The sequence below is a fragment of the Cygnus atratus genome, chromosome 11 (genome assembly GCF_013377495.2).
Source record: "Cygnus atratus isolate AKBS03 ecotype Queensland, Australia chromosome 11, CAtr_DNAZoo_HiC_assembly, whole genome shotgun sequence".
In the NCBI taxonomy this organism is placed as follows: domain Eukaryota; kingdom Metazoa; phylum Chordata; class Aves; order Anseriformes; family Anatidae; genus Cygnus; species Cygnus atratus.
In genome coordinates, this window is record NC_066372.1 from 21,562,927 (window position 1) to 21,590,736 (window position 27,810).

The 27,810-nt window shown below is 60.2% G+C and overlaps 1 protein-coding gene across 1 annotated transcript in view; it reads right to left on the reverse strand.

Annotated features, from left to right (window-relative positions):
* The window catches only part of RASGRF1 (Ras protein specific guanine nucleotide releasing factor 1), a 32,560-nt gene extending 5,333 nt beyond the window's left edge, over positions 1 to 27,227 (reverse strand). Inside the window, exons 1-20 of the mRNA XM_035568948.2 lie at positions 26,952 to 27,227; positions 15,572 to 15,678; positions 15,016 to 15,163; positions 12,144 to 12,236; positions 10,971 to 11,224; positions 10,078 to 10,157; positions 9,406 to 9,599; positions 8,824 to 8,933; positions 8,130 to 8,248; positions 7,520 to 7,680; positions 6,716 to 6,779; positions 5,916 to 6,052; positions 5,001 to 5,083; positions 4,298 to 4,546; positions 3,561 to 3,931; positions 3,150 to 3,275; positions 2,403 to 2,573; positions 1,982 to 2,088; positions 1,071 to 1,183; positions 647 to 707 (exon numbers count right to left, since the gene is read on the reverse strand). Of these exons, the coding sequence (XP_035424841.1) occupies positions 647 to 707; positions 1,071 to 1,183; positions 1,982 to 2,088; positions 2,403 to 2,573; positions 3,150 to 3,275; positions 3,561 to 3,931; positions 4,298 to 4,546; positions 5,001 to 5,083; positions 5,916 to 6,052; positions 6,716 to 6,779; positions 7,520 to 7,680; positions 8,130 to 8,248; positions 8,824 to 8,933; positions 9,406 to 9,599; positions 10,078 to 10,157; positions 10,971 to 11,224; positions 12,144 to 12,236; positions 15,016 to 15,163; positions 15,572 to 15,678; positions 26,952 to 27,227 (3,024 nt within the window). The remainder of the gene's footprint in view (positions 1 to 646; positions 708 to 1,070; positions 1,184 to 1,981; positions 2,089 to 2,402; positions 2,574 to 3,149; positions 3,276 to 3,560; positions 3,932 to 4,297; positions 4,547 to 5,000; positions 5,084 to 5,915; positions 6,053 to 6,715; positions 6,780 to 7,519; positions 7,681 to 8,129; positions 8,249 to 8,823; positions 8,934 to 9,405; positions 9,600 to 10,077; positions 10,158 to 10,970; positions 11,225 to 12,143; positions 12,237 to 15,015; positions 15,164 to 15,571; positions 15,679 to 26,951) is intronic.
* Between the last annotated feature and the right edge of the window lie 583 nt (positions 27,228 to 27,810).

Sequence of the window (27,810 nt, forward strand, 5' to 3'; positions counted from 1 at the left end):
TATTTCAGGTGCATCAGGCCAATTTGAAGTGGCTCTTGTTTTTTGCCTGGGAACCGGCTTTGTTTTTGCTAAACACGCAGAAGTGGCACCCGTGCTGCAGCCACCCTGACGTGTGTAAGTTCATTGCACGCTCCCTGGGCTCTGCTTGCGGGAGCAGCTCTGTGCTGAAGCCAGCTGTGCTAACACTCGTTGCTTTGAGCCCGTGGGCAGCAGCGCTGGCACAGGACGAGGACACGGGGGACACCAGGAGCCACAGAGTTCTCCTGCGCCCCTCGGGCAGACGTGTCCACGTGCCTGCTGCATCGGCACTGCTGGGGGTGGAGACGGACAGACGTGGCTGGGGCAGGACCAGAGCTGCCGGCAGCAGCAGCAGACCCAGCTGTGCTCACTGCTGGCCCCGTCCTCCTGAAACCTGTCCCTGTGCTGTAACGCCCTGACAGCAGCCCTGGAGAGCTGCTCCCTGCCAGGCTGGGTGTGCGCAGGTCCCGGGGGGCAGGAGGAGCCCTGCAGGGCCCCGTGCAGCCTCCGTCTGTCCATCTGTCTGTCCAGCTGCAACAACAGGACCTCATCAGGGCTGCTGTGCCGCCGCTGGCCTGGCACCATGTCAAGCAACCAGAGGGAGTGAGGGGAGGGGAGAAGTACTCACCATCTGCACCACCTCCTCCAGGGTTATCTGGTTGTCTCCGGGATCCTCCTGCGTCAGAGTCCTGCAGCACAAAAAGGCAGCGCTGCCTTAGCTGGGGAAGCGATGGGTCTGCATGCACCAGACGGGGCCATGGCGTGACTTCATGTTCATGGGTTTTTGCAGGTTAAGCACTCAGAGTTAAGCACCAGTGAGAGGCACAAGGGACGGAGGTGGCATGCCCCGCTTGTGGCCCCCCCGCTCCCATTGCTGATCGGATGCGCTGGGATGCAGAGAGCCTTTCCTCTTTGCAGGCACCTCCTGAACCTGCTGCCAGACCCCATGCTAGGGTTTCATGCCTGCTTTTATCCTGGGTGAGAGCTGAAAGCAGCCGCCGAGAGCCTGGCACAGCGTCCAGGAAAAGCAAACGGCACCAAGAGCCCTTTACCTTATAATATTGGCTGCCGCTTTCCTCTCCTGGGTCAGGAGCTCAGGATCGTGAATAACTTCCTCCAGAAAGCTAATCACTCTGAACTTCAGCTCCTCGTTGGTTTCAAAGTCCTGCCAAAATGGGCACAGTTACGATTTTAATCAATGTTACTCCCATTATAGCCCGTTCCAAGCAGCTCTCCTCGCTGCCTGCTTAAAGCCTCTCCGCGATTAATCACCCGCTCGCGCTACTCACGGAGCGGGCACAACGGGCCGGCTGCTCCCACCCTGGGGAAAACCAGCAAGAAATGCTCTGGGCTCATTTTGTCTTTCTGCATTGGCATCACCTGGACTGGGAGAAGCCTGTGGCCTTCCCAGTAACAACTGGGGGGTGCCTGCCCCCAGCGCCCATCCCCAGCCAGCTGTGCCCCAGCCCGGAGAAACAGGCAGCAGAGGGGGACGAGGAACAGCAAGGGAAGCCCCGGGCTCTCTGACCCTGATCGCATCCTGCAGCCTCTGAGCAGGAATCAAACCCAGCCAACCCACTTCCAGCAGCCCCGTGCCGTGGTACCCAGCAGGAGGATACCAGCAGATCCCACCTCTCCTCACGTGCACACTGAATATGCAAACACTGCAATCAAATCGCCTCGTCCTCTGTGCCATGCACGAGGAGCTCCAGCTCCCCTGCTTGGCAGCTTTCATCTCCTCCCCATGTCCACTCATTTGCTTAATTAAAAAAAAAAAAAAGGCAAATTGCCTTTCCAGCTGGAGCCTGGCTGAGCCCACAGGCATGCAGCCGAACCTGTGCCAGCGCTGAGCGACCCCAAAGAGCGCACCAAGGCCCCTGAGCTGCCCCAGCCCCTGCGCCACGTGGGAGCCCCCTGAGCCTGGGACCCCCCCAGTGCCCATCCCAGCCCCCCCGCACCACACCTGTGAGTGTTTGGAGACCCAGTGCCGCAGCACGTTGAGGACCCTGTTGGTGGCCGCTCTCCGGATCACAAACTCCTTGTCCCCGTTCCGCTGGTCGGTCGGGAAGCCTGAAAGGATGGCCCACCATTTAGCGCAGCCACAGCTCTGCCAGGGATTGCTTAGGGCTATTTTTAGGATTGCTAGAAGGCAAACCCCCAGCTCTCCGAGCACCGTGAAGATGCAGGAGCCAGCAAGGCTCTGTGCTGCAGGGCAGGGGGTGCCTGGGGCCGTGCACACAGCCAACTGTGGGTGCAAAAGGTCTGGCCACTCGCAATGTGCCGACCCCAGAGCCAGAGTGCTCCTGGAGGAAAACGGCCAGACACAACAGAGATGGGCGCCCACGGAGCTTGTTCCCACAGCGGGGCAGCCCGGGGCCGTGTACCTGCGCTGGCAAGGGACATCCTCCGGTACTTCTCCTTGGTGGGCGTCCCCTCGTTGGCGCCCGCCGTGGCTATGGCGAAGGCAGAGGCGGCAGACAGGGCGCTGCGGTTGCTGTCGAGCTCCCGGCAGGACGTCATCACCACGCCGTTGTTGTAGGAAAACAAGGAGAAGTCTGGGGGGAACACAACAGCACTCAGCCACGGCAGCAGCCCCAGGCAGGTCCCCTCCCCGCAGCACCCCGCCCCTGTCCCCGTCCCCATCCCATGCCGAGCCCCCCGCCCTCACCAGCCTGCATCTTGCCAAAGGAGGTGAGCGGCTCTGGGTTCTGCACTGCTGTGAGGTTTCATCCAGCACAGCTTTAGCAGAGGTTAAGCCAGCAGAGTGCTGTAGGTAACATTCGGGTAGCTACAGGGGAGAACCTATCAGATGAATCAATGCTTGGTGCCAGATCAGGCCCACGTTTTTGCAGTGTAACTCACTCCTAAAATGCCAGATCAGCACAGAGACGGGGGGAGAGGGAAGAGAAGACCCAGTAAGGAGTGCAGATGCAGGCCAGCTCTGCGATCTGGGCCGGGGACTTCGGCATTTCCCTGTTCCCTTGCAGCTAACTAAAGAGTGGAGCCCTGCTCCTTTCCACGTCTGCCTTAGGTTTACGCCTGTGTCTTTCAGCAGATCTGTACGGCAGGCTCGAAGGCAGAGGACAGCTGCCCATGGCCCATGAGCAGGACACGCACAACTCCCTCGTTACCTGATGAGTTTTTGCACTTGATGGACTTGGGAGTAGTCGGAGACTTTGTTGGGGAAGTTTCAGTCTCTGCCTCGTCGCTCTGGTTGGGGTCAGTGTCGGACTCCTCCCTGACAGACACGTCTGAACCTGGGAGAAGCAAGGAGCACACACGATCACCGCTAGAAATGTGCATGGTGCAGCCCCATCTCAGCTCTTCCAGGTTTTCCCTGCAGACCCGGCTGCTCCTTCCAGCGGGACGTGGAAGGCGCTTGGCCGGCAGCCCAGGACAGGACAATTGAAGCACAGACGTTACAGACGGGGGGGCTGCAGCCTTTTCCCGTTCTCGTTAAGGATGGGGAGCATCTCGTTAAGGATGGGGCCACTGCTCGCGGTGCCACAGCCATGCACCCCCGCCAGCCCACAGGGACTCACTCTGCTTGCTCGGCAGCGATTCCTCTTGTTTTTCTGAGGCTGCTTCTCCTTCGTCAGGGATTTTGTTGGGATAGTTACTGGACACGTACAGTTTGTTTATATCCAGAGTGGTCTTGCTGAATGGAGCCATGGACGAGTACATGCTTGCATAGCCGTTGGAGGAGCAGCTGAGTGCAGCCAGGTCCAGCGCCTTCCCCCCCGTGATGATGGGGATGTTCAGGGAGAGCTTCCTGCGCCGGCTGGGGGACGAGGACTTGGTGATGGAGAGGGGGGGCGGCGAGGAGAACTTGCGGTTGGCCCTGGGGGACTTGGGGGGCTCGCCGTAGAGCAGCTTGTTGTTCTGGCTGTTGGCAAACAGGAGCTCCAGGGACCTGGGCAGAGAGAGGGGGAGAAGAGCGAGCTGGCACCTGCTCTGAGGTGTCGGTGGTGGCTCCAGGGCCACTCAGCAATGCTGGCACTGGGGGGGCTCCATGCCACAGTGGGGGCAGCCCCAGGGCACGGCCCCTGCAGGGTGAGCCCCTGCTGTCCACTTCTGCTCCAAGGCAGGGCACGGGCAGGGTTTTCCAACAGGGTGGGATGAACACAGGGCAACCCCAGGGCCCAGAAAACCAGAGGATGGACTGGGGACCAACAAGGGCACCACGGGGGGTGCAGCCTCCCCGCACTGTGCACCCTGCAGGCCCTTAAGGGGCAGAAATCGTCCCCACCACAGGCGGCGGAGCCGTGCGCAGCCTCACCGGGCAGGGATGGCGCTGATCGGCTTCTTGTAGATCGTGATGAGCTTGTCGAGGACGACCAGGGCGGTGGTGAAGACGCGGTACGAATGCAGGAATGTGTTCAGAAAGTCAATGCTCAGGAACCGCAGGTCCGTCAGCCTCTCCAGGAGCCGTTCCACGCTTGCATAGCGGATCTGGAGGACCTTGCAGGAATTCATCGTTTTACTGAACCTAATGTCAACATCATCACAATACAAGCTGGCATCAGACCTGCAGAGAAACAAGATATCTGTGGTTCCAGCCTGGAACGAAACCAAGGGCTGCTGAGCGTGAGCAGCTGCACCTGAGACGTGTGGGCCACAGGAAAGGGGTGGGGGCTCCTCGGTGGGAAGGAGCCTCGCTCACATGGAGGTGCCATGGGAATGCTCCCAGGGAAAAACAGGAACTCAGCACCCCAAAATGGGTGGAAACACTGCACAGTGCTCAGCGGGCAGATGGAAAGGGTCAATATTTGTCAGGCCGTAATGCCTTCTGAGCCTCGCCCAGCACCAGTCTGTACAGCATCACTGACTGGGGGCCGCAGGCAGGGCTGCACACCTCTCCCACCTGCCACACGGTGATTTCGGCAGGACTGGGACATTCAGCTGTGGAGGGAGCTGTGCTGGAGCGGGGCAGGGCAGCGGCCCTGCAGCACCCAGCTGTGCCCGGCTCTGGCAGCACTCACTTGATCATCTGGGGAACGGTGACCTTGGAGTTCTCCTCGAAGGCGTTCATCATGAGGCCGTTGCAGCGGATGTTGTCCACGCACTGCAAGTGACACGGGTGGGACGTGGGAGAAGGCAGCCGCGGCGAGGACAGCCCTGCTTGACTTTCCCCAGAGCTCTGCGAGGCCCCGGCTGGCGCAGTGTGCTGCCAGGCACTGGGCACCGCAGGAGACCCCAGAAACCCGCGCTCACCCCTCACCACCCCAGCTGAGCTCCTCCGCGCCCACGCTGCTGCAGAGCGCTTGGCAGGGACCCGGGGAGCTGCGGTGCCGCACCGCTCCCTCCTGGCGCTGCTGGGGACCACGGTGTGGGCAGGACCAGGACTGAGCCATCGCATGGCATCAGGATTGTCCTGCCACGGGGCAAGGGACCGGGTGTTGTGGGGTGACAGCAGCCAGGAGCCGTCAGCTCCCTGCCGCGGGTGGGCACCAGCACCTGCCCACGGCGGGCCTCGGGCACTGCTGCTCTGCAAGGGGACGCAGGCAAGGACACAGTGGCTATGAGGAAACCCCTATTTGATAACTTTTCTTCTTCCTCCCACCTGGGAAAAAAATGTGTCTGAAGTCATTTGTCTAAAGGAAGCGCAGAGCAGGTGCAAAGTGTTACCACATGCGGGACTCAGAGCAGAAACCCACTGCAGAGCACAGAGCAGGGCAGAGCGCAGCCCCTGCCGACCTGCTGCAGCCCTTGGCACCCTCCTACTCCACCTCCTCCTTTCCAAGCTACCGGGCACCGAAGGCTCGGTGCCTCCCAGCACCGGCCACCCCTGCACAGAACTGCGCTCCTGGTGGCCTGCCTGCCTGCAGCCCCCGCGGGCGGCACCGCAGGGCCAGGGCTGCACCTCCTCCCTCGGGGCCTTGGCGGCTCGGTCCTACCTGGCTGATGTCACTGGTCCAGGCAGCCTTCTCCTGCCTGGACGATGCCACGAGGATGACTGTGAAAGATGAGGCATCTTTTGGCTCCACCACAATTTTGAAGTCGAGGTGGTCGATGTCTTGCCCCGACGCTTTCGCTTTGGAATAGAAAAAAACAAACAGTGATTTCGGAAAGATTTCTGCACCCCTTTCTCCCCCAGGATACGCTGTATTAAGGTTTTAAGGAGCTCGTTGCGTTTTGAGGGTTGTCTGGGGTGAGGACACGACAGGTTCCTGGGGAAAGGCTCTGTGTTTGCAGATCAAGTCTGCACGCCACCAGCGCAGCATGGCCTCGTGTTTGGGCCCAGTGCTGTGTGCCAGGAGAGAGTCTGGCTCCCGGCTGAGGGTTAGGAAACTTGTAATGAGGACAGGAGAAAGGGACCTGTGCTCCTCCACAACTAATCTGTAATTAAGCAGGCATGGCCGAGGACATCCAGCATCTTTGCCTTTTTCGACTTGCTAGCACCGAGTTGTGCGATGCTCGCTGCCTGCCTGGGAAGGATTATATTTACATACAAGTGCATCTGTTTGGTACACAGTAAATAATTTACTTAATTACATTCAGCCAGTAGATTATGACTTCCTTGAGTCTATTCAGGACCTGAATTTCCTCCAGGAGCTCTGTGCAGTCAGTTTTACCCCATACAGAGGGACTGTAGGAGTTTCCAGGGGGGAATTTCCACACCAGTTACAGAGGACACCAGCAGCACCGAGCACGCTGCGACTGCCCCCAGGGCCGCGGGGGCGCAGAGGGCACCTACCGTCCTCGTCGGTGCTCTCCTGCTCCTCTATCAGGGTGCAGTCAATGAGGGAGATGACGCCGTTCTGCAGAGCAGGGGTAGGAGGTCAGAGGTGGGACGGCAAACCCCAGCCCTCCCGGGGTGGGAGGGGGCCCTACCCCTGCCCCAGCCCCCCGCCCTGGACCCCTGCTCACAACCCCCGCTCCCCAGCCCGGGGCCAGGAGGTGCCGCAGGGCTCCTGGTGCCGCTGCCAGCGCGGCGAGAGATTTGAGTGGAAAAAAGCAGTTTCTGACTGCTGGGGTGTCAGTTTTCCTTGTATAACCGATCAACTGTTTGTTTATAAATTATTTAATATGAGCTTTAAATTAAATTTCCCAAAAGTCTGTTGTTGTAATTATCAACTCTTCGCCACGGACTGTCATTTTTCAAACTGATAATTTAATGCCAGCAACGAGCAATTTCTCTACGATTCTTGCTCAATTAACTGCAAAACTTCCTCCAACAAAAGCCTGAGTCTTGGGAAGGGACTGGAGAAGACTGCGAGTGCTGCGTACAAACCTAGGCTGTAATTTAAGTTTCTCGCTGAATAGATTGCCAGGGCTTCTGCTGCCAGGCAGCACACCTTCCTTTACCGAGAGCTGGCAGTCTCTCGTCTTTGCACATGACTCAGAGCTCACACACCGCTGACGGACGCCCGGCCACGCGGAAGGAATGTGACCACCCAGTGCCCACAGGGGGCTGCGGCCACGCGAGGGTGTGCTGGCACCTGAGATCCCCCGTGACCGTGGCGAGCACCGGCCTCTGCCCCCGGTGCCTCGCGCCCACCTTGGTGAGGTGCAGCTTTCCGCCCGAGCCCCGGGTGCAGATGATCAAGTGCTTGGAGAAGAGGAAGCACTGCCGCTCGCCCTCCTTCCTCAGCGAGAGGGACCCCAGGCGCCCCCGCGTGATCTTCCCCTTCTCCGACATCGGCACTTGGATGAGGGACCCTGCGAGAGAGAGGCGCCGTCCCTGGCTCCGCCACCACCGGGCATCGGCGGGGATGGGGATGGGAATAGGGCACGGTCCTGGGGCAGGGCAGTGGCAAGTGTGACTGCAAGCACAGGGCTGGGACGGGACCAGCAAGCGGTTATTGAGGCCCCAGAGACCGAGAGGGCACTGGCTGCGGCACCCGGTCTCCCCCGTGCCCGCCACCTGTCTGGGGGAGGAGACCAGTAACCGCAAAACGCACGCTCTGCCTCCGTGCTGCACTACACCGCGACGCTGAGCCTGCCTGAAAGTGAGGTGCTTTGGACCAGAGAAAAGTGGAAAAGGGGCAATATTTTTGAATTTCACAGCTCGCCAGACTGCGCCGCAGAGAGGTGCTGTGCCCAGGGGCGGGGGCCGGGGGGCGTTGCGTTAAGCGAGGAGGGGAGGAACGTCAGCACAAACACGGTACCTTGTCTGACAAAAGTCTGGCTGGTATCCAGCAGAATCTCACAGCCTTCAATAATCATCCTCTCTATCGCCAGATTTTTCCGAATATTTTCGGTCTCGCTCACTTCGTCGTGCATTATCCTGAAGGAGGGAGAAGAGAAATTTGGAGTTGGAGTGAAATGTGCCCGAGCTCTCCCAGTGGATCCCTTCTAACACTCTGGAGGGCTGCACAAGGTAGGATTACAAATGAAGGGATATCAAGAGAATTACAGCCTTCATCTGTATTTATACAGACAGGCTCTGGAGCTCAGGAGATAACCTACATATTGGTCCAGATTATACCTCTAGATTTCTAAAGATTGAAGTGCTTCTTGCACTCCCGTTCTTGCTGGGAAATCACAAAATTGTGGTTCAGGGCAGACAAATTCCCCCTCATCATGAAACCACCTCCAACGTCCCTGCTCCTTGAGGAGCAGAAAAGGGATGGAAACTCTTCACATGAGCAGGCTCAGGACTGAGGATCAGTGGGTTTGGCACAGGAAATACCTGCCAATGCTTCATTTCTCAGCCTGCTGAAAGCACCAGACACTGAGTCCCGGGTGCCTCCAGGACATGGAGCCCCTGCCCCATTGCCGCCCCCTGCCCAGCCCCAGAGCCCCTGGCCCAGGGCCCCCCAGCAGCGCAGGCTGACAGCAGCCGACGCCAGCAGCTCTGACCTGGACAGCTCTTCCAGCTTGGACTTGGCATAATCCAGGCTGTTCCTCTCCACGTGCTCGTGCGGGGTGTGAGCCAGCAGCTCGTGCAGCGTCAGGATGTACCGGGGGATCTGCAGCACAGCAAACCACAGCAGGGAATCAGCCGTGGCAGCGAGGGGATGCGGGTGGGCAGGGAGGGTACAGAGGGCTCTCTGTCCCCACCCAGTGCTGCCTCCAACCCCCTGATCTGGGAGGTTGTGAAAGCTCCCCAACTCCTTGTGCTAAAACTCAGTAACGGGAGGGAAGGCTCTGGGTCTGCCCAGGACCCTGCCGTGGCCCATCTCTGTCCTGGCAGCGCGGGGTCACCCACACACCTCCAGCCCAGCTGTCCCGGGCAGCACCAGGGGCAGACGATGCTCCTGAAGCATCTCTGAGCAGCCCCATGGGTGCTGCACCAGCTCAGCGGTGCCCGAGCAGCTGAGGCTCCGCACGGGTTCCAGCCCCTGGTCATCCTTCCCCAGGCTTCACCTCCCCACCACCAGATGCCTCCCACGGGGCTCGGGCTTTGCACCACCACGTTGTGCCTCTGGAGCCCGCAGTCACCTGGAACATGGGGTAGGTCAGGAAGGTCTCCAGGGTCCTCTCCTCGCAGTCCGGCTTGGCCTCGTAGTGCTTCAGCAGCTTGTCGAAGTCGCGGTTCTGCTTGCAGTGCGCCAGGATCTGCAGGCTGTACTGGTGGTTCCTGACGAACTCCTGGTAGATGTTCAGCATGGGCAGCAGGATGTCGAAGAGGTCGGCTGCGAGCAGAGAGGTGCAGCAGGGAGGTGGGCGCGATGCTCCAGCCCCGCCTGGCCTGGGGTCTGCCCGCCGCTGCCCCCGGCTGAGCACGGGGCTGGGGCTGCAGGGGCCAGGACACCCGGGACATGGGGACGTGAGCATGCCTGGGATGAGTGCATGCACCCCATTAAGAGCCTCTGACAGCTGCTAGCTGGGGGATTGATCAGCGCGCTCGCATCGCAGAACTGGGATCACAGAAACCAGTTGTTTTTTTTTTGTCTCTCTCTCTCTCTTTTTTTTTTTTTTTTTTTTTTTTTGCTCAAGCCCTTGCCTCCATGCCCGACATTACCAAGGCTCAGGGGCTAACAGCGATGTGCCATGCTGCACTGCACTGCTGCCACCAATTAGCAAAAAGTCTGCTAAATCTCTTTAGGATGAGCAGTGCAAACCAGAGAGTGGAGCACGACCTGCAGCAGGGGTGAGGTGAGGGGCACTCACCCAGCACAAGTGTTGGCCAGCTGGATATTCTTGCTTTCAGGCCTTGGTAAAAGATTTGGTGCAAAAACATGATCGTTTCGCTGGAAGATAAGCCCAGAGGTGAAAGGCAGATGAACGAGAAGCAGACAATGAATAATTAGACCAAACCACTAGCCCAGCTGGGGAACAGGGGAGCCCCCAGGTAGCCCAGGGACATGGCCCTACAAGGGAGGTCCCCTGGGGCACGCAGAGGGCGGTGGGCAAGGACACAGGAGCCGCCTGGAAGCTGCCCTCAGCCCCCCCCCGTGTGGGGACGAGCCCCCTGCCCCTCCCAGCCCAGCTCCACGAACACCATCCGGTTCTCTGTGCACAGCCCCACGAACACCATCAGTTTCCCTGTGCACAGCACCACGCCTTGCTCTGCAAATCCCGGTCCCTCCGGCTCAGGCTGGGAGCTGATCAGGATTCCCCTTTGCTCTCACTTCTGCTCCCGTTGGGAAATTGACGCCTTCTGCTGGTAACTCGCCTCTGTTTGCTGGATTTGTTTAATTTCCAGCGGCTGATAAATCACCTTGGTGCTCTCCCCGCCAGGCAGCCCTGCCTACATCCCTGCCCGATGCGCCTCGGCCCACAGCCCTGCCCGGTGGCTCCAGTTGCTGCACTGCACCGTGCCACCTCCCTGCCACATGCAGCTACGCTGCCTCCGTCCCCTGTGCCCTGCAGGACATTTTCACCCCCTCCCAGCGCTGTCACCGCAGACATCTCCCCAGCACACCTCCACCCAGGCCCTGCATCGCCCAAAGCCCTGCTGCGGGCTCCAGGGAGCACCCCAGCACCCGTCCCTGGGAGCCCCGAGCCTCCCCAAGCGCCCCCTGCCCCGTCCCCTCCCACGAAGCCCCCAGGCTGGCGCCCACCTGTTGAGGAAGATGCTGCTGACATCGTCGTGCGTGATGGGGGGCTTCTTGGAGCTGGCTGCCATCCGCAGGGGCCGGAGGAAGTTGTTGACGAGGATGTGCAGCTGCTGCACGTACTCGGCCTCGGCCTCCAGCATGCTGAACACCACCTGGTTCCTCTTGCGCATGCTGTCGGCGTGGGGGGACCTGATGTAGTCCTGGATGATGGTCTTCCACTTCCTGCGGCACAGCCAGCCCCGCAGGAAGCTCTGCACCTGCCGAGCGAGCGGAGGCTTCGTTAGGGCGCGGGCTGACGACCCGAGCGACCGTGCTGCGCTCGGCATGGTCGTGCTAGGGGGGCTCCATCACACCGCCTTCGGGAGGCAGAGACACCTAGCGATGTTCCCCCTGCCTGGTGCACAGTGTTATTTATACTTCTGTGACGTCTCCCGGCTGGGAAACAAACAGTAATTCATTTTAACGCACTTCCTTATTGCAGACAATGTCCTCTTTCGCCTTTTACAGAGGGGAATGTAAAACTCCTATGAAAAGAAAGGCTGTTGCATTAACTCCTGCCCCCCCGCTGCACAGAAACCGTGCCAGGCACCTTCCCACAGCAGGACAACAGGCACCGAACCCAACCTAAATGCAGGTTTCACTGCCCGTGCCCCACAGGTGCCCAGGGAGGCTCCTGGGCAGCACCCACGCCTCGATGCACTCGCCCCGTGCCGCCGACCACTGCGGGGTGCTGCAGGGTGCTGGAGCAGGGCGTGCAACGAGTGGCGCCTGCTGCGCAGCACGGCGTGCTCTCGCCAAGGGCAGCCGATTTGCAGCAGGTTTCGCTGCAGGGGCTATTGCTTCCTGCGGAGAATTCTGCTTGGGTGGTGGTTTTTCTTCTTAAAAATAAAAGGGTTAACCACAGCCCCTGGAGAAGTGACACATAAGAAGGTGCGATTTATGTGTGAGCTGGCCAAGACTGCTTGGTCACCAGGGGAGAGCAGAGAGCACCCAACAGAGCAAACAGCCAGCAGGACGCCCAGATTTACAAGACACGTTCACCTCCTTACAGTCTCTATGAGCAGCAATGTTCCCTGGAATCTGCTCGAGCAGCTCCCCCGCAAGCTGCTCCGAGAGCGCAAGGATCGCGCTTCCAGCCCTCAGCCTGTCCCCGTGGGTCCCCCAGCTGGGGCAAACCTTTTTGATTTTCTTGATGTCGCTGTCGTCGTCACTCGGAGCGCTGCTCTGCACGGACTGGATGCGCTCGTGGTCCTTGAGCAGGGAGGCAATCTGCGGACACAGGGACAGCGTGAGCGGGGCTCGCCGCGACCACCCCCAGCACCCCTGCGCCGTGCCACGAGCCGGCACATGCTCGGGACGCCCTGCGGATGTGAGCATCGGGCTGATTCTGTCGTCAGTGGGACATCAGCAAAGAGCCAAAAGGAGACGTGTCCCACACCCATCAGGTGCTGGTGCCCTCCCTGCCTCACCGACCACACGGTAGGACTGGAGACCTCGCTGGGCACCAAACGCCGGCTGCACCACTGGGAGCGCCTCCACGTGCCGTGCTTGAGAAGTGAGTCGGAGAGAAAGTGGCAGAAATATCTAAAGTCCCTGAAGCTTGCAGAGAGGGACAAACTTCATTTCAGTCACAGCTTTACAGCACAAATTTGGTTGAATCTATTTTTAGCTTTACGCATTTGAATTTTTAGTTTCTTGCTGCCATACTCATCGCCCTATCCCCAGCGCTGCAACTATTCATGAAGCTACAGGGAAGGGTAAGAAAAACAAAAAGTGCTATCCAGAAAATAAAAATCAGGAAAAAAGTGAAATTTGATTTTATAGAAAAATAACAACAAAAAGGAAACAATTTTCAAGAGAACTTCTGTGGAAAAAAAGTCCAATTTTGGCTAGAAAGGACGAAAAAGGAATGTTTTGGTACAGTTTTCAGTCAGGGACCGCTTCCCAGTGAAGCGGGAATTGGGAGCAGCAGGAGGGGTCACACGTGCCAAGCGTGTGCTGGTCTTTGGGGAGCTGGGCTGGCAGGAAGGAAAGAAGGTCCGTGAGAGCACGGCTGCCCGGCGGGCGGGCAGAGGCAGAGCTGCTTCTGCCGCACGGTCGCAGCCCAGGAATAGGGAGTTATTTCTACAAATTCCTGAGCGTTTTAAATGAATTGCCTCTTCCAAACTTTAACAAAATACTACATTTTTCATGCGATCATTAGGTAGAAAACGCTTCGTGTCCCTCTGATCACTGCCTGTGAACGAAGCTCAGCAGCCACCCTTCAGTGTCAGTTCTGCAGAAGAGCCCAGCACTGGTGGATGCTCCGGATCGAGCCATGAGCAGGGGAACCCCCTCACCCTTCAGGGCCCCGTGCGGCCGTGGGCATCACTGTGGGCTTCCCCTGTTCCCATCCCTAGAACTGCTTTTGGGAAGAGGTGGCTGCGAGGCCTCCAGCGACTCCTCTCTCCTCTGCTCTCACACGGAGCCGCAAGTCTCCAAACAGCGTCTGCACTTCGAATCTCAGCGTCTGCCGGTGTCATCCCCTGCTCCGCACCCCGGCTGGCCGCTGACACATGATTAGGGCTGATCAAACACAGCTTATTAAAAAACTAAGTGGGGTTAGTTTGGATTCCCTATCGATTAATGGCTGGAAATAATTCTTCCCAGGGCTGGAAGTGAAGTTTAAACTGTTTGGCTGATGAACACACACAGCATGGGAAAAGGACTGGGGGTTGCAGGGTTTTGTGCTTTTTTGTTGTTGTTGTTTTGTTTAATTGAGTAAGCAAAATTTGCACATTAAAGTAGAAGATGATTATTTGATCTCTACTTCAAAGCCTGCAGATGAGTGAAAAAAAAACAGCACAAGGTAAAAGCCCACGTACCCATGGTGGGGAAGCGCTGGGGAGCTGCGGCTCCCTCCAGCCCCTGCCCCATGGTTTTAACCCACAGCCCCAGGCTGGGGCTGGGCGCTGCGACACCCGCATCTCCCCGAGCAAAAACACCAATGGCAGCAGCGAAGCCTTAATCCTGGGGGGAGACATGTTGGGAATTTGGCCCAGGGTGGACCCAGAGGGGGACAGGGAAGTCACGTACTTAAGCACCGAGCGGGTGGAGAGCTTGGGCACCGATCCTGCTGCGCCGGAGCGCACAAGCTCAGCGGTGCCGCGGCTGCTCCCGGGGCAGCCCCAGGGGCGAGGAGCCGACAGCTCCAGGCAGCAGCCGCAGCACCCCGGCGGCACCCCTGCTGTGCAGCGAGGGGATGCCGGGGGCTGCAGCCCTGCTGGGGGGCAGGCGGGTGGCTCCGGGTGGTGGGGGACGTGCTCGGCCCTTGGAGCTGGCTGCTGAGTCACGGCGGTGTCTCGGAGCTTTGCCTGCCCTCGCCCGTGCCACTCAGCCTGCCCACAGCCGAGCTGCTGCGTGCCAGCCACCAGGAGAGGTCCGGGCAGCAGGCCTCGTGAGCAGCTCCCGTTGGAAAGAGAACCCCTTCCGAGTGAACTGTTTTGTTTACAGCGTGGTTTATGTTAAATCCCTGATGTATTTAGGTTACCAGAACGGCTGCAGCTTGCAGCTGGCAAAGGCAGCATCCCTCCCCAAGGCGATCCAGCCTCCCCGTTCCCGTTCCTGTTACTCCTGCAGCTCTGCAGTGCCCGATAACACCAGGCACAGCCTGCACAGACGTGTCCAACCATGGTGTGTACAACGAAAATTACAGAAGGCACAATGTTATGGCAAGGAGTCCCCATCTCTCCCCAATACCTAACACCAGGACTCGCCGGCCCCTTCCCCAGCCCTCTCTGATGGAGCAAATGTTCCCCTGCCCCGGCAGTCACAGCCACTCATGTAACAGGAACCCCAAATTCTGGAAACAGCTCCATGCCCGTGACACCCTCACCCCTCTCTGCATGAGGATCAGGCTGGGGATCACTAAAACAAGTGTAAAAACATGACTGAGGTGCGCGCAGGCCCACGGTCTGAGCTGGCGCAGGTGCCACCACCGCTGTGCCCACACGGCCGCCCTGAGCCCCCGGAGCTGTGGCACCAGGCGCAGCGAAGCCAGGCTCCATACCTCTGCCTTCAGGCGCTCGATTTCGATTTCCCCATCTTCAATCTGTTGTCGAAGTTGCTTGGCAACAGTTTTCTCAGTTTCCACGATCTGAAGTAAATGGAGGTACTTCTGCATCAAAGCCTCGTGCTCCGTGGCCAGGTTCCTGTAGCTGCAGACAGACGTGGCCGTTAGCACGGCTCCTGGCTCCCAGCTCCCTGCCACGGCCCCCGCGCCTCCCCAGGGACCCCGCCAAGAGCCACTCGGGCTAGCTGGGGTCACATCCTGCCCTCCTGGCAGTGTGGGTTTGCCACACACTCAGGGGGACACACGGGTAGGATGGCACAGCCGAGGTTTGCTGCCGCGGCGCTTCCATCGCTCACTGCCACCAGCCCCACGTATGGGACACTTACTTCGGTTTGGGACTGGTCAAGGAGGAGAGGATTTGGGTTCCGCGGGAGGGTTTCAGACAGTAAAGATAATGCAAATTTTAAGGGAACGGCAGGGCAATAAAACAAAACAAAAATCATGGCCAAACCTATCTCAGCGCAGGGCGACACGCGGGGCCCACAGCCCTCACCTGGCGTGAGCGATCGCCGCCACCCACTCGTCGCAGTCCTTGGCGTCCTCGGTCCGCAGCTCCAGGGTCTTCTGGTTCTCGTGGGTGAAGTTCACGGTAAAGTAATGCTGCGTGGGCAAACGGGGGGAGTCACTGCTCGCTCACACGGCCGTCAGGAAGGCCCCTTATGGTCAACCGCACACTGCTTGGTTTTAAATAAAGCCCTTGGAAGTCCTGCCTCGGGGGCACACCGGGATGTGGGGCCATGGGGGTGGAAAGATGCTGCCGGCCGGGCGGCTCAGCCCCACCGCGGGCACTGACGGAGACACGAAATGCTGGGAGGTGACGCCCTGCTGGGCGAACACTGTTTTCAACCGCGTAGAAGAGCCACGGCTGGGAGGCCGCAGGCCTTGGGGAGAGCCTCGCCACAGGGAAGGGGCCGAGCAGGTCTCGGTGCCGGACCCGCCGCGTCCCCTCGTGCCAGGACGAAGCCGCGGCCCCACGTGTGGCAGCGCCGGGCGGCTCTCGCGGCCGGCAGCGTAGCAGGACTCGGCACAGCAGCTATATTTAGCCTCCCTTGACATTTACAGTATTTGTGTTAATTGTGCTGGCGGTGGCAGCCCGCGCTGGCTCGGGGTTTGTGCCGTTCGTGTGCTTTCTGCTGTCTCCTAGGAAACAGGTAACACACGGCAGCGCCAGATACTACCAAAGGTGCCTGGACCAAGGCGAAACCCCCTGGGAGCAGCTCCTCCTGACACGAGCATCTAAGCCGTTAAGTTTAACGAGGGTCCTGAATCAACGGGTATCTGGGAAAAAACAACACCCAACAAAAATAGGGCTGACTTGCAGCCGCAGCTCTGAGGATGGCAGGCAGTGAGCACGAGCTCCTGCACTTCTGTCCAAGAAGCCCAAATTCTCCTAAAGCTGTTGGTTTCTCGAGCCGTGCAGGTCGTTGGGCCTCTCTGGGGCACGCCCAGCTCTCTTACAGCCCCTTCCCCTGCAAACAGGACTGAACAGCTTGTCCAATTCATGAGCCCAGAAACCCTCCCCTGGAGCATGAGTCCCAGGAGCGTCTCCAGCCCCCCAAGGGCACGGCCACAGCACCCCTGGCCCCGCTGTCTGCCCGTGAGGACACGCAGTGGGGGCAAACCCAGCTCAGCCCCCACATCCCCGGAGCCCCCACTGCAGCAGGACGTAAGGCTGGTGCCGGGCAAGGCTCACAACACAAACGGCCCCAAAAGGCAGCGGTGTGCGCAGCAAGCAGCACCGAGCCCCCCGCACACCGAGGGGCTGCTGCCCCCCAGCCATCCCTCGTGCGCTCCAGAGCCGGGTCCTGGGAGCCGCGAGCACGGCGCAGCTCACGCTGTCACTCCATTATTCCCATACAATACCCAGGAAGTGCAGCGTGCTCGGAAGGAGGAAGTTATTTTATATTTGAATAATAAAAACTCCCACCACCTGTTATCTCCTCCTGAATTATGAGCCTTCTCTGTTATCACAGCGACACATCACACTCGACAGCCCGGGAACATCTCCAGCGGCGCCTGGAGCCCAAGCCAGGGCTGGGGCACAGGACAGGAGCTAGGAGGGCACCGGAGCAGCACCGTGCCCTCCCCACAGCACCATCCCCTGCCCGCTGCCCTGTCCCCCTGTCCCCCTGCCTGCAGCCAGTCCTCCCAGCCCAGCTCCCCGCAAGGTCTGTGCAGGCAGACAGACCGTCCCCACACCACTGCAGCTCGCATTTGCTGCTTCTCACTCCCTTTCCTGCTCATTTGAAGACCTCATTAGCTCACAGCTGCAGAGGTACTTACAAATCAAATCACCTTTAATCAAACCACCACTCACTCTGCTTTCTGAGAAACGAGACATATGCAGCTCCTTAAGTCCCTCATTATGGGGCATTTTGCAGCCTCCCCCTGTCCCTGCGGTGCCTTCTGCAACCTGCAGGTTCTGGGTGCCAGCTGCAGGATGCACGTTCCCCCCCAGCACTGCGGAGGTTTTATCCCTTGGTGGGGGGGGGCAGCAAGTCTGCCTGCAGGGCGACACGGGAGCATTTCAGGTCACAAAGCAAAACGTTGAAAGAAAGAGCAGGGAACGCCACCAGCCCTGTGCCCGCAGCGGGACAGAGGCAGCCCTGCGGCCATCACCTGCCCTCTGCAGGCACCAGAAGCCCCGACGTGCAGAGCCCCCTCAGTGGGTGCTGCCCAGGGACCCTCGTGGCCGCCCCTCTCTGCCCGCCGAGCCCAGCCCGCTGTGCAGCCCTGGGGATGGGGCAGGCTCCCTGCAGCCTGAGCCAGGCTCAGCACCACATCCCTGGCAGGGCTCTGCGGGAGCTGGACCCTTCTTTCAGAGCCTCGAGCCACCCAGGCGTCACAGCGAGGCAGCCGCAAGCATTTCTCAACACAGGCAAACAAGGCACTCTGCTTTAGCCTCAGCCTCTGAAACACTTAACTCAAACATATCAAGATAATGCAGCCCGAGGCAGACAGCAGCATGAAAAAATCTCAGCTCCAGCAGCCTGGCAAAGCCCAGCACCTGGATGCTGAGCGTCGCTGCTGGGTGCTGAGCGTGGGAACGGCAGGCGGGACGCAGCCAGGACCACGTCTCCACTGCACAACCCCTCCTCCTGCGGGGACCTGCGGGACCCCGCTTGCCCCCCGCCATCAGAGGTGTCCCCTTGGCCCCGCGGCGGCACAGAGCAGGGACCCAACCCAGAGGGACCTGGCCAGCACCTGCCGCAGCCCCGGCACCGTGAGCCCCGCTCCAAAAGTCCACTCCCTCTGCCACTTCGGCAAGGTCCCCAGCGCCAGCGTGGCTATTTTTACTGAGACAAGAGTACAATAGCAAAATGCTGCTTGGGAGCTATTTCTGCTTCCAGAATCTCAACAAACGACTTTGAATTAATGAAGGAGACTACCCGAGTGATTAATGTGCAGGGACTAGCTCCACAGAAATGTCCTCCCTCATGTCTGATGTCCCCGGGCTGGCGCTGTTAGCGCAGCCAGCGGCTCTGCCTTCTGCCAAGCAGCGTGCCGTAGAGGCAAGGCCTGGGTGTGCACACACTGCTCGTAGGGGCTGCGCTGGGGGGCCATTAACAGGGAACCGGTGTATGAGGTCCGACTGCTGAGACCCTCCCTGAGGGGCTGGAGCATTTGGGGGAGAGACGGGAGGGAGGAGACCCCTGGTCCTGCGGCTGTGCCACGCGGCCAGGGCCCTGCACACCCCAAAGCCCAGGTCCCTGCTGACCGGAGGGTGCTGAAACGTGGTGGTCTTCAAGGGAGGCAGATGTGGAGCAATGTGTGGGGCTCTCCAGGGCCGTGCCTGCCCTGAGCCCACTCCAGCTCTCCGTGGGGCTCAGCGTAAGCCCGGGCAGTCTGGAGCCCAACCCCAGCAGCACTCGAGGGCCACCGCTTTGCCTCTTCCCACGCCTGTGTCCCGTTCCCACCCCCGTGGCTGGGATGCTCGGGCTCCTCCATCCTCCACCTCCTCAGTAAAAGGCCCCGAGATGATCGCAGCGAGCGCGTGTGCCACTGCACCTGGGGTTCCCGTGCAGACCGCAGAGACGCCTCCATGCTCATGTTGTGCGAGGACGGCCAGGACGTGGTTGTCACCTCCCCCCAAGTGCCCCAGGGCAGGCTGATCAAGGGGCTGCGGCCTCACCGTGGGACCTGGGGACAGCACCGGCACTGCGGGCACTGGGGACAAAACATCCCGGTTTCCAGTGTTCAGAACAAAGAAAGGAGAAGGGAACAGCAGGGTCAGTCCTGCCATAAGCAGAAGCACTGCCGTTGGCCCAACCACACTCCTCAATGGTTTTGTTTCTTACCTTTTACTAAGTAAACATATTTAAAAAAAAATCAAAGGTTTAAAATGATGCATTGTTTCAAAAATAGGAGATTGAACCATTCCAGACTTTTGTAGAACTTGGAGCCGGGCTCTTTTGGCAACAGCTGGCCAAACCTCTCTGGGTGCTGCTGCTGGCTCAGCCGGGCACTGCTCCAGCAGGCGGATTTGGCTGGGGACGCTCGCCCAGCTCTGCCGAGGAGCCCAGCGAGATGCCGGGGTGCAGGCAGGAGCTGGGGCACTGAGCCCTGCTGCCTCTGGGAGTGGATCTCAGGACCCCTGAGCCCCTCCGATGCCTCAGGCGCGGGGGCAGGTTTAATTACCAGCCACGACTTGAGGCAGCACCTCTGTGTGCCCAGCACCACCTCCCAGCTCCCAGCAGGTGCCGGCAATTTGCTGTGTGGAGCGGCTCTGCCCAGCCTGGCCGTCCCGCGGGGCTCCCCACCGGTGGCAGGCACTGCCCCACGTCCCACAGCGGGGTGCTGCCCCCTGCACGGGGACACACACATCCTCTCGTCGCCCGTGACACGCAGGTATGCCCACATTTGCTCATGCCGCTGATGGTTATTGCAGCTGACATAAAGGGCAAGGGAGGAGAAACGTCCCGCTTTGGATGGATGAGTCTAAAAATCCACAGCCAGCAACAGCAGCTTTTAGCTTCACTGACCTACATACCGTGGGCGCTGGGGAGACGGGACCTGTGACTCAGACAGAGAGGGGTGGCCGGGCCGCTCGCTGGCTTACAGACAGCTATCACAAAAACCAGAGGCAGCAGCTTCTCTCCTCTGCCACAGGACGTGCTGTAAGGGGCTCACGCACAGGCACTTCGGGCAGGCTCTGAAGCCGCGCTCCCAGGAGGGGGAAAGCCCCCTCGCCTGGTGCTTTCCCCCACGTGGTCCCACCCCAGTCATTCCCTCTTGTCCAGAAACACCTGTTAAAAACGGCAATCTGTTTTTTGCTCTCTGGCACACTGATTATCAGCTGTTTTTTCCATTCAGTCCTCACACCTGGCTGCTCCTGCTGCCTTGCTTTCTGATGTGGCGGGTGCCGACCTCCTGGCAGGACCGGGCAGGATGGGAGCACCACGTGCGTGTCTTCGCCGTGAGGAGCAGCGGCAGCGCCGCTCTGCCCGGCCAGGGCACCCCCAGCAGCCCCGGCACGCAGCCAGGGAGCGCAGCCGTCACCTCGGCCTTGGAGTGGGGCACGAAGGGCACAGCGGCACACCAAACTCCTGACCCGGGGCGCAGCAGAGATGCAAACCTCTGCCCAGCTCCATGTATGAGCATCGCCGTCGCTGCAACGCCTCCGTGCCCGCGTGTTTGTGGGAAATCTGTACACTGTGTCTGTGCAGCTGAGAACACGCACCTCCAGCTGCTGAGCCGAGGGACCGTGCTGGGGAAGGTTTCTTCCTCCTTTCCCCTGCCCCTCTGGCAGATTTCACAGATCTCTTGGACAAGAACATGTAAAAAACAGGGAAGGACTGGCATCAGGCTTAGAACACAAAAGCCATCAGGACCATCTGCAGACTGGTGAATAGTTCAGCTGTACAGTTCACAAACCGTAATTTATGTTCATAACTTCAGATTTCATGTAAATACGCTTAGGTTGCCTCGGGTATGGAGGCTGAGTTACCGCCACGTTCATCTCATTGCAGAAAGCCTGGCTAAAAGCGCATGGTTCTAGAAAACTGTTTTAACTCCAAGTTTATAAAATCCAGCCGGACAATAGGCAGAGACCGAATGAGCCAAAGTGAATGAAGCTGACGGGAGAAGCCAAGCAGTGGTCTGTGGGCCAGGAGGTCTCCTGTTCTGAAGCGGTCCATACATTTCCCCCCGCAAAAAAATCACACTGAAAAAAAAATCCTTTTAAGTTTTGAATAGTGTTTTGCTTTTCAGATCTTTTGGTTTTGTTTCAGATGTGAAAATGCTCTCGGCCTTTTTCCTTTATCGGAAACCAGAGTGTACTACTGACTTCCAGTCTTTGGTGATGAAAATATCCCAATGAGTGTTTTATGACTTCAGCTGAGGGTTTTGATGCACCAAACCACTTTTTTCAACAACCCAGCAACCTGACAGCTCCCGGGGCAGCAGGGATCTGGGCCGCCAGTGCTGAACTTTCAGGACTGGATCTGCCAAACCCTGGGGAGGCATTTAGTGCCTGCACCCCTCCGTGGCTGGGACAGCTGGGGACTTACTACTGACCACACAGTAACCAAACATACCTGGAACACCACCAAAACACACGAGCTTGGAATACCCACACCAAAGGAAGCCGTGACACAGCACGTCATTTACTCTTTTGATGACGTGCGAGCTGTGGATTTAGGTGGATCTGAGACTTTAAAAAAAACATTTGTAAATGTGTAGACGAGCACAGCCCCGAACACCACCAGCAGATGACTGTTTAATGTGTGCACCCTGCTCAGACTGGCCACAGGCACCACCGGCGCTCATGGGACCCCGCTGCCGGCATGGTCCAGGCTTCAGCCGGGCAGAGCCAGCACCGGCAGCACCGGCAGCACCGGCAGCGCAGCCCCGGCTGCCAGCTCGCAGCGAGTTTTATCCTTCCGACTGGCTCATGTTATGCTTACTGCTGGGGGGATAATTTATTCAATGACTTTAGCTCCTTTGTTCGCAGAACATCTGTAAGAAGGCCACGTTGTCCCCAAAATTCCTTATTTGGATTTATATGAGAAATTTGGGGAATGGCTTTTTATCCTATGACAAAGCCAGTTACCGCAGAGGCAAGGTGTCCTGCACTCACTCACAGCTACATCGCTTCATCGCGATCAGTCACACGGATCACATTATATTATCCTGTCCTTTGAATAAGCATAATGTGAATAATCAGAAAGACTGCAATCAGACAGCAGCAGGCTCAGACAGATACCCCCAAGAAAAATCAGACTTTTCTAGAACACGGCAAGCGCAGTACCTCCCTGTGCAAAGCGTGTTTGGTACAGAAACTCAGCTGCTGCTGGATTCAGGGCCAATGACAGCATCTCCATGCGGCTCGCTGAGTGCTGTCTCCACGCAGCCCTGCTGCATGGCCCGGCACCCACTGGTTTTGTTTTGCTGCGGCTGGCAGCCGCCCTGCGTTAGCGTCCTCACCCCACGCCTGCCCCCGGAGCGGAGCCGTGCCCGGGACACGTCCCTGCACAAGCTGCTGGTCCCAGCGGGGAGCTGCGCCGCGGGAAGGAGCCGTGTCCCTGCCCACAGGCCCAGCGCTGCTCTCCCTTTCCTGCCACTCATTTTGGGACCACGTTCAAAGCAGCTTGCGGCTCCCCTGCCGCTGCTCCCACTCCCACCCAGAGCACTGCCCGTGTCCCGGGTGGTCCCCGCCAGCTGGGACGTGGCAAAGGTGCCCGACATGGGTGCTTGTCCATTCCCAGCAGCTGTACTTGCACCTTTTCTCCAGTTCATCCATTATTGCCCCTTTCTGTGGGCTCTGTACCTGTGAGCTCTGCCTGGGCTCCCCATCCATCAGAGGCAGGATCACGGGCTTGGCCGTGGCTCCCAGCCTGGCCAGGGCCGCTCGTCCCAGTGAGGGCAGCGCGCGCTCCGTGGGCACCGGCTGGGACCCTGCAGGGGGACATGGGGCGAGGGCAGGCGGGGACAAGGAGCATGAGAGGACAGCACCCATGGGAGGGCAGCTCAGGGGGTTGGAGCTGCCCCAGCACCCCTCCCCTCCAGCCCCATGGTGCAGGGACAGTGCCATCAGACGGGGTGCCCTGGTGCCCACGGTATCTCCGCTTGGCACTGACTCCTTGTGCTGCTGGTGCTGCGGAGAGACGCGGCTTCCTCACACCCTCCTCAGCTGTGCAGGGAAATAAACGAGCAGGGTGGGATGGACGGGAGCAGAAACCTGCCCCGAGGGGCTGGAGGGAGCTGCTGCCACCGGCCCTAACGGCCCCACCGGGCAGCCACAGCCACACACGCCAGCAGACGGCCAGCTCCCCTCCAGCCTCGCATCTCCTCACAAAATGCTTCCTCCGGTCTCCACTGCCTCCCCGACAGCACAGACAATAAATTTTATGCCTATCACTGGCAAAAGCTTAAGAGATGGGGGAAGAAAATCCAGAGTTATACGCTGTGTGCTCACAAGAGCAGCCTTGTCTTTGTGGGAAAAAAGCCTCCTCGCTTCAGAGTGCTCCCGAGTTTCAAGTCAAGGGTTTTCGCACAGCGCTGCCACTTGACTCAGCATCATCTTGGCTCTCGCCTGAGCCACAGAGGGCTGCCGCTGGAGAACAACTCATGGCACCGGGTGCAGGCCTGCAAACCCGCCTCGAACCTGAGGAGATGGGGGAGCCCGGCCGTGGTGCCTGCAGCTCTGCTCCGTGTGGGGAGGGACCTCGCGGGGCCTCGGGGTGCCGGCACAGCCCTGAGGGCAGGCACACTCTGGCCCCAAGCCCACCTTCCCGCTCCGCTCCTCCTGCTGAGCTCCCGGGGGCATTTTCATGTGTGCCCCCCTCCCTCTTCCTCTGCCCCCCGCGCCTCCCACAGCCGCGATGTGACAACGCCAACATCCTCGCTGGCTGCGGGGACGGGGACAGCAGGTCCCAGGGGAGTGCCCAGCCCAGGCACAAGGGGGGGGTCACCCCGCAGGCCCGGGCACCTGCCCATTGCCCTGTGAGAACTGCACCCCAAAGCCCCCCCAGCAGCTCCCGGCGGCAGAGCAGGCCCTCCCCGGGGCCAGAGCCTGGTGCCCCACCCAGACACGAAATATTTCGCAAAAGCAAAGTGATTTGAAGAAAATTTCATCTGCAGAAACACAGGGCTAAGAGAGAGGAGTTTCCAGAGGTGCCCAAATCCCTGTTCAGTGCCTCAGTTTTTCAAATAACTTTGCTCCTTTATTCTCCTATGTACTGCATGCTAAAAATACACTGCATTCACAGAAAAAAAAATCCACACCAAAGCAAGATATATGAACGTTAAAACAGAGAGGGTTTTGGAAGACCAACTTTTTAAAATTTCTCTTCTGTGGAGAATCTGAAACCTTCCAGGTTTTACCCCAGTTAAGAAGGATTCTAAATGTGAACCTCCTCTGTGAAGGGAACCCTGTCCTCCTGGCCTGACCCACAGCTGCCTGGATGGATAAATTCCCTCAGAAAACAATTAATGGTGATCATGGGCAATGCTAGAAATTTCTTTAGCACCTTCCTTCCAGAGAGACACCAATGCTGAACAAGGCTCAGTACCAGGTGAGCTGGAGGAAAACATCACATCTGTTCTGCAGAACTGACACCTTCCTCTCAGAAACCTGCCGGCTTTGCTTGCCGTTTGCTTGCCTTCACCGTCCTGCACAGCCCAGGTTGCAGACCTGCACCATGAATATTCTGCTGCTTATCTCATCTGGTATGAAATTAATTGGTTTGCAAAGCAGTGGGTATTCAAGTGTTTGAGCACTTTCATTTAAAATCATCCCAAAGAATTATACAAAATCACGAGCCAGGTGCTAGCCCTGACTAGCCCGGTGGCCTTGCAAGTATTTTGTGTGGCAGGAGCTCACTGCACTGTCTGATAGCAGCCCCTCGTTTACACCAGAGGTAAATCTTCCAGGTGCGTTCTGAAATTGAAAGGGATGGTGACAGCCTCCCCTTAGTGTTTACCTGACAGAAAATCCCTCCTGTACAAAGAGTCAAAACCTGGCTAGCAAGCCTGATTTAAGCCAAACGAGGGACGAGCAACAGCATCTATTAAGCTGCCACAGGGGCACAGCTGACAAAACAGGACAGCAGCGCGACCCCCCTGCAGACACACACCCCTCGCTGCTGCTGGAAGCAGACCACGTACCACGAAGGAGGCCACTTGAATGCAAGAGCCAGGACTGTGAGAAAAAAAAACAACACAATGGTATTTCAATCACAGCAGTGAGATATTCCAGTGATCCTGCTGGGAGTGCCAAGACGTGCCAGGGCCTGGTGGTGCTGCACTGCCTCGCTGCCGTGGCAGGGCTTCTGGAGTGCTGAGCACGCTGTGATCAGCCAGAGGTGATTAGGTGGCTTATTTCCTTCTAGCCTGTCCCTTGGCCGAGCCGGGTCGCTGCAGGGTCCGTCCCCTGCAGGCATGCTCGCCACCGTTTCACCGTGAGCCTGCTTAGCCAAAATTATGCAAGACCTGCAGAGCTGGACTCAAGATGTGCGGTGCCTCCTGTGAGCATGCAGCCTGGGCTTTGCACGCCGGGAAAGGAACGAGCACTGCTCCTGCTGAGGGGCTTCTCTGCGCCCTCCAACGGGGGCACTTGGCTTGGTGCAACACACTGTGTTTGAGGGCTGAATTCATCCACAGCGAGCCAGCTCCTGTCCACCTCCACGAGACTGGAGGTAATTTTGGAAGCAGTGGCAGCGATGGATGGGGATTTGCGTCCCTGGGTTAGAAACCCCCTGCCCACCTGACACAAAGCCCTGTACTGCCCGAGTGCTTGGATGGACCAAACTCCAGCAAATGGCCCCAGACAACCGAGCCAGAGGTCTCCGGCACATCCCGCAGTGCTGCTAGCGGCCACCCCACTGACCCGGGGGGGAGCAGCCTGCCCTGTGGGCTGCCGGGGAGCCCAGGGGACCCCGATCCTTGTGGGGCCTGGCAGCGGCTGTGCTCCCTCAGTGCCATTTCCACCTGCAGACATTAGCATCTGGCGATGAGCACTGCAGACAAGTAACAGCCCTGCGTGTGGCATGTGGAGCCTCTGGCTTCTGCCGTGTCCCCGGGAGGCGGCTGTGCTGCACTCGCTGGCAGGCTCGTGGCAGAGGCACAGCGTGGCGTGGGCAAGGAGCAGGCACGGGCTGAAATCCCCGTGAAAGTGGGGTCCCGCGCCGCCCCCGTGCTGAGCGCTGCGCTCCCATTTCCGAGCCGCACGCTCCGAGCGGTGCCGGGCTGCGGATTCCTCGCCGGGACCTTCACAAGCGCCGGGGCCGAGCCCGCACCCGCGGCCAGCCGTGGCAGAGGAAGACCCACGCCCGTGGGTGCGCCCGCACACCCCGGGTTGCACCGGGCTGGCAAATTTTGCAGCCGAACGGCCGACCCCTGGCGAGGACGGAGCGGCCCCGCGGGGACCCGGGGCTCCGCCGGGGCCAGGTGCCAGCGGCAGCGCGGAGGCGAGGCGGCTCCGCGCCGCGGACACGCGTGGAGCCTCGCTGCGCAAAGCGCGGGCCGCGGCCGCCGGGGGGCGCATCGCGCCGCAGCCCCGCCGCCAATTAACGGCAGCTAATTAGCCGTGACGGGGCGGGCAGGGGGGCTCCGGGCAGGACCCGGCACCCCCCGACGAACTCGCACCCGCTGCCCCGGGGCGCGCCGCCAACGCGGCCCGGGCCCGGCAGCGCCCGCTCGGGGCAGCACCCCCCGCACTCACCCCCCCGACACCCCCACTCCATCCCCGGCCGCGGTCACGCGTGGGCACGTCCCGGGCGGCGGCGGCTCCGCTCCGGGGCAAGGCGCTGCCGGGGGCGCGGTGCCCGTCGGCGGAGCCCGGGGGGGGGCCGGGGCCGGGCCCCGCGGTGCCGGGGCCGGTGCGGGGCCGCCGGGCATCCCCCGCCGGCAGCGGCCGGGCCCCGGGCACCCACCTGCTTCTCCAGGGAGTCCTTGGCCGAGAGGGAGGGCTTGGGGGAGGGCGCCCGGTCGCAGACGCAGCCCTCGAGCAGGTAGAGCCCCGAGGGCCGGGAGCTGGAGTCGGTCTCGAAGTAGAAGAGCATGTTCTGCAGCAGCGCGAACCACTTGGTGTGCCATTTTGTGTTGTCGGAGCTCCGCTTGCTCAGATAGCCCTTCCTGGCGCCGTCCTTCTTCGCCAGCAGCCCCAGGTAGGTGACGTGCCCGTCATTGAGCCGCATCCCCTTCTGCATCGTGGCGGCGCCGCCGGCTCCTCACATGGTCCCCGCCGGGCAGCGGGCGGGCGGGTACCTGCCGAGCAGCCGCAGCCCCCGCGCCCGCATCAGCGGCGCCCGCTGCCCCCGGAGAGCCGCCGGCCGCCGCGCCGGCTCATGCCGGGCCGAGCCGAGCCGAGCCGTGCCGAGCCGTGCCGAGCCGTACGGTGCCGGGCCGTGCCCGCGCAGCGCTCGCCTCCCGCGGCGCCCGCGGCGGCTGTGCCGGGGGAGCGCCGCGTCCCGGAGCCGCGTCCCCCCGCGGGCGGCGCGTCACGTGATGCCGCCCCGCCGGTGCCAGCGCCGCCGCCGCGGACGGCGGCACCGGGACGCCCCGCGCCGGGGATGGCCCTGCCCCGCCGCCAGCCGCGGGGGCGGCCGCGCCGCGCTCCCCCGAGCCGCCCTCCCCTCCTCTCCCCTCCTCTCCCCTCCCCGCCGCGGGGAGCGGGGCCGGCAGCCCCCCGCCCGCCGCTCCCCCGGGGCCGCCCCGGCGGGCAACGGCGCGGCCGGGCCCGGGAGCGGCTCCGCGGGGCGCCGGGAGGGAGCCGTGGGTAAAGGGCCCCCC